We start from the raw sequence: 16,665 nt of genomic DNA, 5'->3' as shown, positions 1-16,665 counted from the left end.
AGGAACTGAGGGCCCAGCTCTCTGAGCAAATTTCAAACTGCATATCAAGAGGCAAAAGAGCCAAACCCTGCTCTGCCGGATGAGTCAGCAGTTACACCAAGGCCATATAGCCACTTGAAGCACATTAGTTTACTATGAAGCTAGCTAAAATCAGGGGATTATTGTGACTTGGAGTGTGGTAGAACCCTGCAAGTCTGTGTGATGAAATGTTTGTCCTAATAGTTACATGACCTTCAAGTGGATGAAGTAAATCAAGAGCAAATTTCATCATCTTCATTTTAATGATTTAGAATCACAAAAATTATTCCTTAGCATATACATGATGAAGATATGTTTTCTGGAGTTTTTATTTGTTTTGTGTTTTGGTCCACAGGTAGCAGTGCTCAGGGTTTATTCCTGGTTCTGTGCTCAGGAATTTCTCCTGGCCATGTTCAGATCATCTACCCCAGATTGTCTACATACAAAGCAAGTACCTATACACTGTACTATTTCTCTGGCGCCACAGCATATATTTTTAACACAACTCCTATAAACATACTAATAAAGATTCTCAAGTTTATTTCTGAGACATGCAACAACACCGATGATTAAAACCATTGGGCAGTGTACATTAAAAATACTCTAGTTACTTTAAAGTTTTTTTTATTAAAGTAGTTCATCATTTCCTGGAAGTGTTTGAGCATAAGGACAAACTATATTCTTCTGATGAATGTTCGCATTTCCCCCCTAGAGTTCTTCTTTTAAATGATATGAAAACTGAATACAAACCAGAAACTTCGTTGCATTTAAACTAGGAAGAATTCATAGGAATGAACTTCCCTACTTAATCAAAAAGCTTTTGGTCCTGTTAGAAGCACTTTATAAGTTTCACCAACAAGACAGGCATGAAATCTTGAGTCTTTCTCAATATACTTGGGTAGAGAACAGGAAACAGTAAGCAGGATTCCATTTTCTGTTTCTTCTGTTCTTAATCTCCAAGGGGCCCAGGGTGATGAACCATCGGAATAACCCTGTTTGCTTGAAACCTGGGCCCTAACGAAAACCTAGGAACATTGCCTTTATCTCAACTGTCTTGAATTATCTCTCAATTTTTCTAATCTCTCTTGTTTCTTAGCTTTCCCTAGAATATGCTGGAAACATCCCCATCTCAGATGCTTTGCTATCAAAATGCTCAAGTGTCCCTCCATGAAGCCCCCATGCTAATAACCATCTCCAATATCTCCCCTCCTCCCCAGATACATCTCTTGTACCTTGCTTAATCTTTCTTTAAATTCCATTTCTTTCCCAACGTTCATGTATATGAAAGTCTGATGACATAGAATAGTAAAAATAATTACAACAAGACCTCCCTAAGTGGATAGGGAAGGAGGGAAGTTGGTAGGAGGAGCAGTGTAGAGTTCAGTAAACTAACAGCAGGATGTTTCTACCTCTTAAGTGCTCTGAACATTAATGGAGAAGCTCTTCAAATTTTAAAAGTTGTCTTGGAGAGGAGGCTAACTTGACATATGCCGGCTTGTCTTAGGAGTTAAGACAAATCACAGTCAGAGTAGAATAATGAATGTCAAAGTCTAAGGAATAAAGTGCCAACATAATGATTATGAAGGAAGAGCACAGTTAATACTCTCTAATATCTCATTTTACAGATACTTTGTATGTGTATATATAGCAATAGACACTAAATTGGTCAGCCACCTTGAATATAAGTTGAATGACACTAGTAAAGTAGGTCCTATTATTAAAATTGATTGGGTTCCATTATGTTTTAATATCTTCCTAATTTAAAGCTCTAAACCATGTAATATATCTTGTCAGATATTCCTGACATACAGATGCCTGCTGTACATTGGACAGTCTCACATTATTAATAGACCACCCAGCTTATCTCTTTTTCCTTTATAAGATTTCAAACATTTAGAACATTTTTCACCTCTGCATCCTAAGAAAAGTTTATAATGATTTAAACCAAATACAAATTTTACCGTTGTGCAGAACACATAGCATTGCACATGAACAATTTTCTGGCGCCTGTGCCCCTGGGAAGGAGCAAGTCACAGATCATCTAAAACAGATCATCATTTAGCTTTTTTATTCCTAATTCAAATTACTAAAGTTTAACCTGAGATACACCTTGTTTTTTAAAAACATTTTTTTCAACTGCATTTTGTCTTAGTTCATTATGCTGTTTTTGTGGCCCCAAAGTTTGACAAGTGTCAGAGCCAGTGATACTTTGGTGGAAAAGTGGACAATCAAATCACAGATAAATAAAAAAATTACCATGTAAAGTGTTCATATCACCCCATCACTAGGAGTAGTCTCAATGAACTGTATGCAGGAAGCTGCTGTATTTTCAATGGACTTAGACCAGCCACCAAGATTTCCAGCAAAGTAAGGAAAGATGCTATCAGAAATCTGATTAAAGTAAGACACCTGTTTCAAAAAGAAAATACAATATTTTAATTTCTTATTAACTTAGTACTTTTTTCAGGTACAGATATGACTTTTTTTCAGATATGACTCTTATTGATGAGGGGTGCATGGTTATCACCTTGATTTTCTGGGGACTTTTCAGAATGGACTAGAAAGAATGACCTTAAAATTGCCCTAGTGTAGAAACACATTACAGAATTACAATTGATTAGGAAATCTGAACAAAGAATATCTCTATACCCATGGAAGCAAATTAACCCATAGATTTCCCTATACCCATGGGAGAAAATTAATCTGCAGATGTTTCATCAAACTTACAATGCATGAATTGCTGTCAGTAGCATGGATGAGAAACCCAGCACATATAATTTCACTTCTCATGTACTGTGGAGAGGGTGGGACGGATGGAAGAATCACTGACTTCACTGCCACGGTGAAAGCATTGCTGAAAGAGAAAAACTCATTCTAAGATCTTGCAAGAAATGAAGATTGAAAAATAGCTTCCTATCCTTAATGCAATTTAATGTGTATAGATAGAAGTGAAATTATGAAGACCCACATCAGAGTGTTGAACATTAAAATAGTACTGCCTCTACAGCCAAGTGTAGGATATTACAAATAATGACCTCAGGCAATTGCTCCCCCCAAATTACTTATATTTTGCAAAATTCCACAATACTAGAGTCAACCCCCAAACTGTTTCTTATGTTCCAATGTGTTAAAGTGTTATTCTCCTTCTCCTTATTTTTTAAAATTAAAAATAGTATACATTGTTTTAAAGAATGTTCTAACAATAATTTAAAAACAGAAATCTTTAAGTTCACTCTAACCATAATTCACTCTCATGCTAGGATGTTCACTGCTAACATTTTGTTACTCAGCTCTTCAGATATTTCTGTAAATTTATGTAAGATAATGCATACACAGATATATTTTTCTAGGAATATAATCATTTTATAAATATTGGTCTATAATTTGAATTTTCACTTTACAATAAATCTTTGAAGTATTTCTTTATCAGTGCTTTGAAAGCTACTGCATATTTTTAAATGATGGCACAGTATTCTTTAGGGCGGCTCTACTATAATTTATGAAATAAGCCTTCAGTTTATTTCTCATATTTTCTGCCATGATAAATGGTATTATATTGAACGTCCATGTGCATTAATATTCATACATGTATGGGATTATTTATATAGGATAGATTTAACATTGAAGAGCAATGCTTGCCAACTCCAGGTGTTACCCCAATCTCTCTTGCCAGCTTCCACTTGCATCTCTTGGGATACTTCCCTCTCCTTTGAACCTAGGAACTAGGTCCTGAGAAGTACAATGCCCACAGAGAAGCCCTGAAAAGTCACTCTAATTCATAGCCTTAATGGGCATTTGGCCACTTTGGACACTTAGTACAATCAAGCTTTTGTAAATTCTAAACCAGTTCTTGATGTTTGCTTTGAGTTTTATTTTTTTACTGGTAATGGACTGTTTCAAGGGTTTTATAAATATGTTTTATATATGTATAGAGCAAAAGGAAAAGAGGCAGTTTAAGGAATGCTGAGTGCTTTGCACATGACTAGCAATTAATAGATTATTGTATTTTTTAAAGGATAAGATCCATTTAGAAAAGATTTTAAATATACATCTTTCAAGAATAGAAATGCCTACATTGACATCCTCATTTTCACAGCTATTTTTCCTTTCTAACCTATACTATAAACATTTCTCTGGTCCTTGGATCACACATACTCACTCATCTTTGAGAGGTCTTCTTCGTGACACAAGTACCACCAAGTCTTTGGGTTTGTCTTCGTTCACTGTAGGACATGTAATATGATATATCTGATCATCTTCACTTACCCGATCTATGATCTTACATGACCTATGTAAATAAAATAATGAAAGAAAGGCTGTGCTTTTGAAGACTAATGGATTATATATAGACGTCCAACAAAAGATAAAAAATTGTTCATTGGAGGTACTATTAACTTTGGAGTTAGAAAGTTTGTCCCTTAGAAGCTATGTTATGTTAGGCAAGACACTTTTTTCTTTCTTTTTTCTTTTGGGACTACACCTGGTGATGTTCAGAGGTTACTCCTATCTCTGCACTCAAGAATTACTCCTTGTGGTGCTTGGGGAACCATATGGGATGGTGGGGAATTGAACCTGGGTCAGATGAGTCAGCTAGCACTCCATCCCATTAACTTTATTTTTTCATCTGTAAGAGGTAGAGTTCCAGCACAGTATCTAAAATGCAGCAGGTACACAAGAAGAGTAAGTGGATTTGGAATTCAATTCATTTATTCCTCCCTCCATTTATTCAACTTGGCCAGAATATCAGGTAACAAAAAATAGTAGGAGAAACATTTGAAAAGAACACAAATGTTTAGATATTGTTCTTTCTAAAATCTTTGCACTTCGGAATTTCACAGGCTTTTGCACTTTAGTAGACAATTAATGTCCATTAAGGCTATGAGTTAGAGTGACTTTTCAGGGCTTCTCTGTGGGCATTGTACTTCTCAGGACCTAGTTCCTAGGTTCAAAGTAGAGGGAAGTATCCCAAGAGATGCAAGAGTATTTGCGTAAGGTTGCAAGAAAACTATGAAGTGATTCCTCTTCTCTTAGAGTGGCTTATTAGGAGAGCACTAACCAGGACTTCTCACTCTGGCATCTATGTTTGTATAACACTTGATCCTTGAGATATTTCACTTTAGTGATAATAAATCGTCTATTACATGGTATTAATCATAGCAATGTTTAAACATCTTAAAGGTGAACCTCTGAGGCTGGAGTGATAGCAGAGCAAGTAGGGCCTTGCACGCAGCCAACCCAGGTTCTATCCCCAGCATCCCATATGGTCCCTTGAGCACTGCCAAGAGTAATTTCTGAGTGCATATCCAGGAGGAACCCCTGTGCATTGCCAGGTGTGACCCAAAAAGCAAAAAATAAATAAATTTAAAAAAATAAAGATAGACCTTTGTCTCATTAGGAAGTCTAAATAAATATTCATGCATACAATGGAAACCCATTGCAATGCTCCTGCCCTCTCAGTAAAATGCTCATAAAACTCTCTTCATTGTAATCCAGGATCTGTGACTCATTGGACCAGGGTGAGTGAGTGAGTGTGTGTGTGTGTGTGTGTGTGTGTGTGTGTGTGTGTGTGTGTGTGCGCGCGCGCGATATGTGTGTATAAGGGCACAATCACTTTCTGTCAGTGCAGTCGACAAGTTGTATAACTCTGAATTCCAGGAGAGGAGGGAGAGTAGAGGATGCAGGCAGGAATTAACAGAATTGTAAGAGATGAAGGCTGTCAGGAGTGGATCTAGCTCAGACAACAAGGAGAGGGCAGAAAGAATAGTTTTCTCTCTCAGCTTCCCCCTTGAGAGTCATGCTTCCCAGACAAAGAGGGAGCCGCTAAGCATCAGGAGTGGCAAGTGGGAAGGACAATTTGATATTTACTTCCTCAAGGGCAATGCTATTGTCTACTAAAGTGCAAAAGCCTGTGAAATTCCGAACCTGACAGAGCTTAGTTCCAATTCTGGCTCCATCCCTTTACAGCCTACAATCTTGGCAACTCTCCGGAGCCCTCTCTTGTTAAATGGGGATACACTCTCAAACTTGAGTGACTGGCAGGATTATGATAAATGTGAGTAATCTATCAACTCAATCTGTCAGCTCAATCCAGATGATAAATAGATGATGATATTTTTTGTTTGGTCTCCATGGCATCCAATGCTGTTTTCTATGCAGAGCAAGCTTTCAAAATATTCCTGAATTTTAAAAAATTGAGTCCTCTGGCAAACAATTGGACTAGAGGGCATCGTTTACAGGGTTCAAAGTTGGTGAAGAAGATATTTAAAAAGTGTCCTTAGAGGCCACAGGGACAGTCCAGTGGGTAGGGAACTTGCCATCTGCTGATTCCAGTTTGATTCCCCAAAATCGATATGGTCCCCTGAGACCCACAGAGAGTGATCCCAGAGCACAGAGCCAAGAGTAAGTCCTGAACACCCTTGGTGTGACTCCAAATCCAAAAATACACAAGTAAAGCAATTTATTCTTACACGTAATGGTGGTCCCACTGAGGCCTCTTGGTAAAGTCAGACAAGAGATGATAGGCAGTATGTGCTGGTCTCTCCACATGTTTTTCAACCCAAATAGATAAAGTATCATGCTCTTCCAGAGTATATATTTTTATCTAAATGATAACAATAAGGAAAGAATAAAATATAAAGGAAAAATACATGGCTTTGCAACCTTAAACCCCACCCACATGCATACCTAGTCAGAGATAGACTGTAGCAGCTGAGTAGCTGGGTAACAAGAAAACTAAAAAATGCCAACAGCACTTTAACCTGAGCACATCATAGGCTGACCAGGACATCCTGCTCCTGTGTCCCCTCAACCAGCATTTCTCAACTTAGGTCTAAACACAGTCCCTTTCCAAACTTGCATCCTTCCGGTGGCCCCCTATCCTACCATTTGGCCCCCTTGCCTTGTTCTATGGCAGCCCTTTGATGGGATTTCACCTGTGACCCCTTTGGAATAGCCTGGGGCCACAGCAGGGCTAGGTAGCCCATGGAAGAGAAATATTGCTCTGAACAACAGGGATGTGAGGGGTGGTTAATTCTTGTGCAACCATTTCTCTGAGGAAAAATAAAGAACTCAAGCCTGCCCTCTCTTCCTCTCTGGGATGTGTCCCTGCGTGTCTCCTGGAACAACAGAAGGTATATCCAGGCCACTCGGCCCAGCCAAGCCTCCTCTCTTTCCAGAACGAACTAGTCAAGACTGTCCCCTGGAGCATTTTTCCGGGATGGCAGGCATGCCTTCAGGTGGGCCCAGGGGAGCCAGCCAGCAAGCTTCTCTCCTCTAGAAGCAACTCAGCCTCCTAGGATGAGCCCCCAATGCACTTTATTTGTTCAGCACCAAGTATTCATTTGTTTGTGAATCACCAGGGCTCATCCTCTGGGAGGCCTGCTCCAGGGTTTCTAAGGCTTTTTCCTTGGATCAGAGGACATCTGATGACTTGGGGACCCATTTGACATCTACTTAAACATGAATGCATCCCACGTTACTCTGAACTCTCTTTCTCCTACCAATAACCAGAGCTATGTGTTTCTATCCCACCCATTCTCCATCTCTTTTAGGCTGTTTTGAAGTTAGTGTTGCAATTTACCATCTTATAATCATTCCCATGGCAACAAGCTGTGAGAAGACAAACACGCACAGGGTTAAGACTTCAATACAGGAATCAAGCAGATGGAAAAATCAAGCTGTGAGGGAGAAAAACCTTTATTTAAGCACAAATGTCTTCAAGAAGAAAGGGAAGAAATAAGAAACTAAAAGCGGCGTGGAAAGGATGGGTTGTTTTGTTACACTACCTTCTCTTTCCAATTGAACTTTATGCCAAGCCTAAGTTCAAATAGCCCATAATGTGGGCCAAGACCCAGGTTGTAGACATTAATCAAGCAAGAGACCTGGAGTGGGGCACCAGGGGGCCTCTGCATCTCATGGCAGTGTGGACATGCCCAGCCCTGGCCCCTGCTTAGACTATAGAAGGAGCCTCATTGGGGCAAACACAGAGGAAGGTTACCTTCAGTCTCACTTGGAGCTGAATGGCTCTAAATCAGTCAAAGAGGCAGTCTGGGGTAGGGCAGGGGCCAGGGATACTGGGGACGTTGGTGGTGGGAAATGCATACTGGTGAAGGGAACAGTGTGGGAACATTGTATGACTGAATCCCAATCATGAAAATCTCTGTAACTGTGTATCTCATGGTGATTGGTGATTCATTTTTTTTAAAAAAAAGAGGAGGTGAAGGCAGTGAAAGATAAATTTCCTCATCAGAATTGGGCCTTGGGGCTGCTAGAGGAAGAGTGGGGAGTGGGACACAGTCTTGAGCTTAGTATTTATTTAAAGTGGAATTGTGTATTCTCCAAAATTCATGAATTAAAGTCTGAACTTCCAGCCACTTAGAAGGAGTGCCATTGCAGATGGAATTATTGAAACTATCATCTCTCATCCAGCATGATCCATTTATTTATAAAAAGGAGACATTTGGTCACCAACACAGATTGCAAGTCTGCCATATGAAGACAAAGTTGGAGATTGTGTGATGCAGCTACAGCCAAAGAACATCAAAGGTTGTCACCAAGGCACCCAAAGTGGTGAAAGACCCAGAAAGGAAAGTTCCTTGCTCCCACCAAAGTAGCCTATCCATAAATCAACCAAACAGAGGAAATTGAGGTAGAAAAGAATCAGTGAAGCACACTTTGGGGCCACCAGAGTCACATGCAGTGATGCTTGGGTTCAAATTTGATATCCAGGTAAGGTGAATGAATCATTGCTGGAACTCCAAGGCACTGTTGATAATACTAAATACTTTAGTATTTAGTCTAATACTAAAGTCTTAGACTTTCAGTATCTATAATTGCCAGACAGTGCATTCTGGGTATTTAAGCTGCTCCCATCACAGCGTGACCCTATATGGGTGCTACTATGGGGGAGCACTAAGAAAGTAACAGAGCACTTTTTCAGAAAGTTGTAAGCCTCCTGCAAACCAGGCAAACTAAGTAACCACCACGGAATTCTGCCCCTACAGAGATTGCTAGGCGGATCAGTGCAGGGCCCACTGCAATGTTGGATGCAGGGATGACATTTGATTCTTTCCTGAAGGTGGGGGGACAAAAAGTCTTCATTGCTCTGCTGTGATTCAAATCAATGAGTCATCCTCATCTTACAAAGCAGATGAAGATAGGCAGTGGTTGTTGTGTTCCATTTTTGTTTTTTAAAAAAGCATATAATTATGCATCTTTAATTTTGTCACCCTCCCTTTTTTTTGTTAGGGGAACACACCTAACTGGCTTAGGGCCTCCTCCTGGCTCTGCATTCAAGGGTCACTCCTGGCAATGCTCAGGAGAATATATGGAATTTTGGGGATGGAACCCGGGTTGGCTACATGCAAGGTAAGCACCTTACCAGTTGTACTATCTCTGGCTCTTATCATTTAAACTCTCAAATAGAGCTTAGGGGACACAAGGCCACTCAAGAGCCCAAGGTTAAGGTGCTGCTTGGCCCTGCAGAAGGCCCTGCATAACTGAGCTATGAGCAGTACTCTGGGGCCTCCAGGATCATGTAGGTGATGCTCTGCGGACCAGGCGGTGTCAGGGATGGAACTGGGGTCGGTTACATGAAGGCATGTGCCTTGACCCCAGTACTATCTCTTGGGTGCTGATGTTGGCACACTTTAAACCTTACCGTTAGAAAGATCAACTTTTTGCCTGGTGAACAAATTCTCCAAATGAACAACTCTCTTTCACGCTTGAAAGACCCCAGGTTAAATTGCATCTGTAACTCATTCAGATGCTATTCACAAATGCCCAGACACCAGCAATGATGCAAGAAGCCAATTTCACATTAGTTAAAGAAAACACAATCTTGAAATGTCTTTTAGGAAGAATGAGAAGAAATAATTTTTTGTCATGTTGAGACCATGTTTTGGCACCACTGAACCAAGAAGAGATAAAACTAATTGGATCCAGAAGGGCAAGGGAGACCCAGAAAAATCCCAAAATGAGGCCAGAAATAAAAGAACCCCCAACCAAACAGAGTAGATTGAGGTAGAAAAGAATCAGTGGAGCACACTTTGGGGCCACCAGGGTCACGTGCAGCGATGCTTGGGTTCAAATTTCATATCCAGGTAAGGGGAATGAATCATTGCTGAAACTCCAAGGCACTGTTGACAACTATGATGGGACAAACAGGACCATCCCGGGAAAACCAAAATTTAAGGTCACCCAATTTTAAGCTACTACTTCATAAGTGCTAAAAAACAGGACACATCGAAAAGTGAACATAGACAAAGCTGGCATTTCTAAGCCTCTTCTCTTGTGAGCATTGCTAGGTTATGGGATTATGGGGGTCACCAAAACAGCTCTGCTAAGCTAAGAGTGTTCATCAGAGTCAAGGGGTCTCTTGGTACATTTCCAAAATTAGGTTAAACCCAAATGATACACACTTATTCAAATTTGGTGACATGCAAAACACTAAAAAAGGTACTAACAGAGATACAAATAAATCAAAACAAGACTTCTTAAAGTCACAATCTAGTTAGGGAAAAACACCAAATGCGAAACAATTACTATGTAAGACTAAAATATTTGTTCAGCAAAACACTGGAAGTGGTGTCACAAATATAGGGCTTGATTAATCAACAAATCCCTTTTAAAGAAGAAATTCCTGAGGCTGGATGATATCTCAAAAGGCTAGTGTGCATGTGTTATATGCTGGAGGTTCTGTCCTCGCCACTGCACATTCCCTCAAACACTGCTAGGAGTGTCCCCTGAGCACTGAGTCAGAAGTAGTCCTTGAATACTGCTGGGTGTGCCCCAAATAATGAAAAAAGGGAGAAACAAATTATTAATATGCTTATACAGGGAGAAGTTCCCTCAGTCAGGGGTGGTAGGAGCAGCTTTAAGGGGAAGCATTTGCCCTGGGTCTCAAAAACCAGGTAAAACTTTGGAGAGCAGGAGGGGCAGACTGTAGGAGGTGGGCTACTTAGGTGGGGACATGCAGGGTAGAGCAGAAGCACCCCAAACCATCCAGGATGGAGCAGAGGCAAGGCTGGAAAGAGATTGGATTCTAAGAAAGAAAGATTCCCAGAAAATGCTTTACCTTCTCCAAAGCAACTGCAGAAGCAGGACCACCACCACACAGCAGCTTTCATTTGTGATGGGAAGAAGGTTGTGCATGTACATGGATGCCTCCTACCTTTTCCACAGTGCTGGTAATCTCCCAACCACTTTTGGCTGCCAGATTTTTGAGAGCCGTCACATTGCCATCACTCAGGGATACCTAAAAGACAAGGTTTTTAAGAGGTGTGTATTCAATGCAAAGTGACCAGATATTTTTCTACTTAGCAAATGTACCCTGTTTAGAGTCAAGTGATTGTGCTGAGCTTAGCACCTGCTACAGGTAATGTCTTTCCTGTATACAACTCTATCTAATTTCAAACAAAAAGAAATATGAAGTCAGGACAGTGAGCAAATTAGTAGCAGTTGAATTAGTGGTCCTAGTAACAGACAAGATTACCCTTTGGTATGACTTGTAATCAGTCTGGTTTGAGTAATCATGGATTTCACTTTTTACTTTAGCACTGCACTGCACTGTCCTCCGTTATTTGTAGATTTGCTCAAGCGGGCACCAGTAACATCTCCATTATGAGACTTGTTGTTACTGTTTTTGGCATATCAAATACACCACGGGGAGCTTGCCAGGCTCTGCTGTGTGGGCGGGATACTCTCGGTAACTTGCCAGGCTCTCTGGGAGGGACAGAGGAATCAAACCCGGGTCGGCTGTGTGCAAGGCAAACACCCTACCTGCTGTGCTACCGCTCCAGCCCAGATACAAAAAATAGAAATAGATATTTGTGTGAATAAATATATAGATACATCTATACCCACAAAAGATATATCTTTAATGATATCTTTCTCTATATAGCTATACTGTCTTTAGTTTGAACTGTTTAAAGTCCTGCTTGGACCCAAAGATAGCTGAAGAACTTCAAAGTTTAAGAAATAAGTTTCCCAAAAGAAACTTTTTCATATCAAATTTCAGCGTTCAGGAGTCGCCATCAACTCCTCTCTATTTCCAAATCTCTTTTGTATTTCACTACTTTCTGCTGACTCCCAATTCTCCATCTAAGAAATTCTTATTTTAAAAACTTGAGGGATTGGAGCAATAGTACAAAAATATTAAAATGACTAGTACTTTGTATGGTGTTATAAAATGCAAGTTTGTTGGCAAGGCACTGGACCCAACGCATGGAAAGACACAGGGTCTTCATGTCATTTGCTGTTTGAATGCATTTGGTGTGGGCAACTTAAGTCACTGATTTGTACACAGAATCCCAGTAAGAGAAACAGCCACTGGGTCACCAATCATGACAGCTTGGTTTTATATCATGTTGAAATGACTGGTTGATATAATTCACCTTTCCATCTAACCTATATAGTCACAACCTCAGTCAGTTAAATAAAAGGAACTTCTCTTTGTTTTGTTTGTTATTGGACCATGCCCAGTGGTGCTTATAGTTTGTTCCTGGCTCCCCTCTTAAGGATCACTCCTGGCAGGCTTGGGGGACTATAGGGGCTGCTGGGGATGGAACCTGGGTCTGCTGAATATAGGACAAGCACAGGTTGCCCTACACACTGGTCCTCCTCTCTGGTCCAGGGATTCTCCTCTTACTTTGTTCTCTCTCTCTCTCTCTCTTCCCTTCTTTCTTTCTTTCTTTCTTTCTTTCTTTCTTTCTTTCTTTCTATTTTTGGTAACTAATGTGGTGTTTACAGAGAAAGTCCTAAGTCAAAAATCATCACCTGATTGTTTATATCCCACTCTTCACAAAGTTGAACTTCTTCTTTGTAGGAAATCATATATTTTCTGGAGGAAAGAAAGAAATATTGAGCAATATTTTTATTTCCTGCATTAGCCACCTGACAGTATCCATGACTGTTTCTTGAACTGAAATCGGTTTCACAAAGCTGTTTTTAAGGGAAGACCACTCAGGAAGAATGGTTCTCATCTCAAAAGTCCTCCAGATGTTCCATCTCTCTTCATGTTATGGGAGAGGAGACCAGAGAGGGACTGTTATTTTGGTAGCTTATTCAGCAAGAGTCCATAAAATCCACACACTCTTTACCTGCCAAGACGAATTCTTTTGCGGGCGATAGCTCCACGATACCGTCTAAAGTCATCCTTTAATAAAATACAGAGTGGAATCAACAAAATGATAATATGCTACTACCACAAGCCTTAAGTCTCTCCTTAGTCAGTAACTGGGGCTTGATTTCGCTGCATGAACCTTTGTTGCTTACAAGGATGGTTGTACAAGTAAAAGCACAAAACTTTAGAATTCTTTTCTTTCTGTTGTTGTTGTTGCTGCTGCTGCTGCTGCTGCTGTTGCTGCTGGGGGAGAGGGGGATGCAGGGCATGTTCAGGAAGCCCAGGAGTCACTGCTGGTGCCTCTCAACTCACTGGGGTGACTGTAAAGACTTGGCCTGGTGCTATTGGTGGCCATCAGGGCAAGCCAAATCGTGCTCTGGAGACTGTTTTCTAAAGAGGTGATTGTGTGCCTTCTGCTTCCAGAATCACAACTGTACCTTACATGAGCAACTTCAGCAATGGTGAAAGTTGACTACAGGACAACTCCAGACAAAGGAAAGACAGAGTTTCAATGCATGTGGGGCAGCTTGGAGAAGCTGGAGGGAAGCAGGAGAACAGTCAGAACTCTGCCCCCCGCCCCCGCCCCCGAGCAGAGGACAGCTACCCACAGAAGCAATGGGGCCAGCAAGTGTGAGATCTGGAGGGCCAAAGAGATAATACGAGAGGTGAGGCGCTTGCCTTGCACATGGTCGACCTGCTGCTTTGATCCCTAACACCACCTATGATCTCTTCAGCAGAGGCAGTAGTGAACCTGAATGCAGAGCCAGGAGCAGCCTCATGAGCACCTCTGGGTGCTGCCATTTCGCCGTAACCCCCCACTCTCCCAAGGAGATAAAATTAAATAAAGAAAGAAAATCAAAGAAGAATTTGCTCTTCAAGGCCTCCACCGTTTCAACCAATAATTACGAAGATTTGGAAGGAAAAGAAACACATGGCCATTTTGACTGTGGGCTGCAGAGAAAGAAAACCAGAGGGGGAAAGAAAGCCATTGGGGTGGTTTCCGGTATGTGAGACGCTGAGTGGAGCCTGGCACCCACCACAGCACCAGGCCCCACCCCACCCCCGCCCCATGAACTGCAAGCCCTAACATCTGACCTTTGACACGGGTTTGATTCGTGGAAATGTGACCGGTTCTTGGTTGTCATCAACAGCTTTATAAATGAGAAAGGCACTGTTGATGTGTCGTCCTCGGCCCTCGGACCACTCCCGGCAGTCGAATGCCTCCACGCGCACTCCCACTTCCACACTGCGGAACAGCAACACAGGGCAGTGGGCAGGGGCACCCCCCAACTGCTAGGCTTCTCTGCCCACTGCCATCCCTCTGAAGGAGGAAAGGATGGGATTTTCCCATTTCACCCACAAATCTGTGTCACTGGCAATATCTATGCTACTGGTGGTGGTGCCCACGTGCAGGCACCAGGGGCTTGGGTGCTGGCCTTTCTGACAGCTGGAAAGAGGCGAGGCTGCATGGACATTTATGAACACATTTTGGTCATGGGGAGGTGGCAGTCTGCAATTATTGATCAAGCACTGCCATGAGATAAGAAATGCAGACCTTTTTATTTATTTATCTATTTATTTATTTTTACATTAAAAAAGAAAAAGTACTCAAAACTCTTCATTATATATAAAGTAATAAAAAAAAGTAATAAAAGAGTAACAAAAATAATTGGGAAGGGGCTTGGGTTTCCTGGTTGTAAAAGACAGACCCATGATGAGTGGACTGACCATGGAGTGACCAGAACTCCTGAGAATGAAAGGAATTCATAAATATGAGCATCCTGGACCCCCGAGGTCAGCAGGACAGATGGTCAGACCTGTTAGGAGACAAAAACCACCCATCCCAATTTGCCAGGGTAAAAGGGGCCTGAAGCAGAGCAAAGGGTTAACATGTTGTGTCTATGGACTTCGAAGACAAAGTGGAGTCTTGAAAAAAAATAAAAAGGAACGGGATTCCTTGAAAGTAGTCTCCCTATAAAACTTCAGGCTGAAATAAAACCAGGAGAATATGCAAGTCTGAATTTCTTGGAGCACTGGATACACTTTACCAGGTCTGGAATGTATTGTTGACAATTGCACTGAAGACAAGTCGATCTCCGACTGTAGATGGTCCTCGAAACTTAAACATGTCCACAGACTTCAGAAAAGGATGTGCCTCATAGAGGCGGCTGATGGAACAAGGGGAAGGAAAGAGAGAAAGAAGAAAGCAATCAGCAAGGGCCTAAGGGAGGGTACAGTGGGGAAGGCACTTGCCTTACATGCTGCAGACTTGAGTTCAATCCCTGAGCCTTTCAGTAGTGATCTCTGAGCACTGGGTCAGGAGCTAAGTGCTATGTGTGTGTCCCCCAAACAAACAAAGCAAACAAAGCAATCATCTACCCCAATACTTGCAGGAACTGTCCTTTTCTTTAATGAATGCAACAGATTTATTGCCCTGGCAAGGCTGGAGTAAAGCCAGCCCGAGAGAGGTTAAACTGGAAAAGTAACAGAGACCTGTAGCACTGTAGCGCTGTCCTCCCATTGTTCATCTATTTGCTTGAGCAGGCCCAGTAATGTCTCCATTGTGAGACTTGTTGTTACTGTGTTTGGCATATCGAATACGTCACAGGTACCTTGCCAGGCTTTGCTGTGTGAGCAAGATACTCTCCGTAGCTTTCCCGGTTCTCGGAAAGGGGCGGAGGAATCGAATCTGGGTCGGCCTGGCTGGCTGCGTGCAAGGCAAATGCCCTACCGTTGTGCTATTGGAACAGATTAATCCTCATTAAATTCTCTAAAGAGTTATCTTTTTAAGTTAAGGATATTAGAAATGCATCTGTTGAATGGCTCTGTACACTACCAGCAGCTATTTTGGATGGTATTATGTCCTCAAGTCCTGGAGTCTTTAGCAAGATGCCAAAACTAAAGCAATGTCTTTTGTTTAGATTTGGGTTGCATAATCATCCAGACAGCTCACGACTGACATCACAGGAAGCTGTGACACATGGTACAGCAGAGTCTGGTGAGTCAACCTCGGGCTGGTGCCATTTATATAAGTTCCTTAGTTTTGCAGTTAATGGCATTCGCTCACACATCAAAAGAGTAATATTTCCCCCACAGAAAAATTACCTTCATTGATGCTCCAAATCTGAAAAGGCTGCAAGGCACACATTTTAGTCTTTTTGTGTGCGAAATTTTAGATATTTATAAAGAATGTGCAATCTCAGGATGTTGCTTCCATTATTTTCTACATTTGTTTCCTACTCTAGTCATTCAATTAATCTCTAAAGAACTGCACCAACATTAAGTGAACAGACTCTGCCACACTTAGTTATATTGTAAACTTTACAAGGGAACCGACTCCAAAGCTCTGTTGTCGTTAAGAATGACAACCTCATTCTAAAAACAGATTTCCTTATTTGTGCTCAAATTATAGGAAGGATAACTACAGGTTTCTAATTATAGTCATTATCGATGTTAATAATAAAATTTCTTTTAATTTGGAGAAAATAAAGCCTTAACAATTTTTAGTAGTTGTGAAAATTGTCAGA

General features: G+C 41.3%; 1 protein-coding gene across 4 annotated transcripts in view; it reads right to left on the bottom strand.

The window, feature by feature from the left end:
* The window catches only part of ACOT12 (acyl-CoA thioesterase 12), a 56,999-nt gene that overhangs the window by 9,444 nt on the left and 30,890 nt on the right, over nt 1-16,665 (bottom strand). For all 4 annotated transcript variants that reach the window (XR_008792197.1, XR_008792198.1, XR_008792199.1 and 1 more), the window contains exons 7-15: nt 15,187-15,306; nt 14,234-14,384; nt 13,116-13,171; nt 12,793-12,856; nt 11,189-11,272; nt 6,486-6,619; nt 4,178-4,306; nt 2,746-2,872; nt 2,275-2,427 (exon numbers count right to left, since the gene is read on the bottom strand). Coding sequence is in view for 1 of the 4 variants with exons in the window: in XM_056112613.1 (XP_055968588.1) it covers nt 2,287-2,427; nt 2,746-2,872; nt 4,178-4,306; nt 6,486-6,619; nt 11,189-11,272; nt 12,793-12,856; nt 13,116-13,171; nt 14,234-14,384; nt 15,187-15,306 (1,006 nt within the window). In the remaining 3 variants the exon portion in view is untranslated. The remainder of the gene's footprint in view (nt 1-2,274; nt 2,428-2,745; nt 2,873-4,177; nt 4,307-6,485; nt 6,620-11,188; nt 11,273-12,792; nt 12,857-13,115; nt 13,172-14,233; nt 14,385-15,186; nt 15,307-16,665) is intronic.

The sequence above is a fragment of the Sorex fumeus genome, unplaced genomic scaffold (genome assembly GCF_029834395.1).
Source record: "Sorex fumeus unplaced genomic scaffold, SorFum_2.1 ptg000018l, whole genome shotgun sequence".
Classification (NCBI taxonomy): Eukaryota; Metazoa; Chordata; class Mammalia; order Eulipotyphla; family Soricidae; genus Sorex; species Sorex fumeus.
The sequence above is the reverse complement of the archived record's forward strand: the minus strand, read 5'-3'. Positions and strand labels throughout refer to the sequence as shown.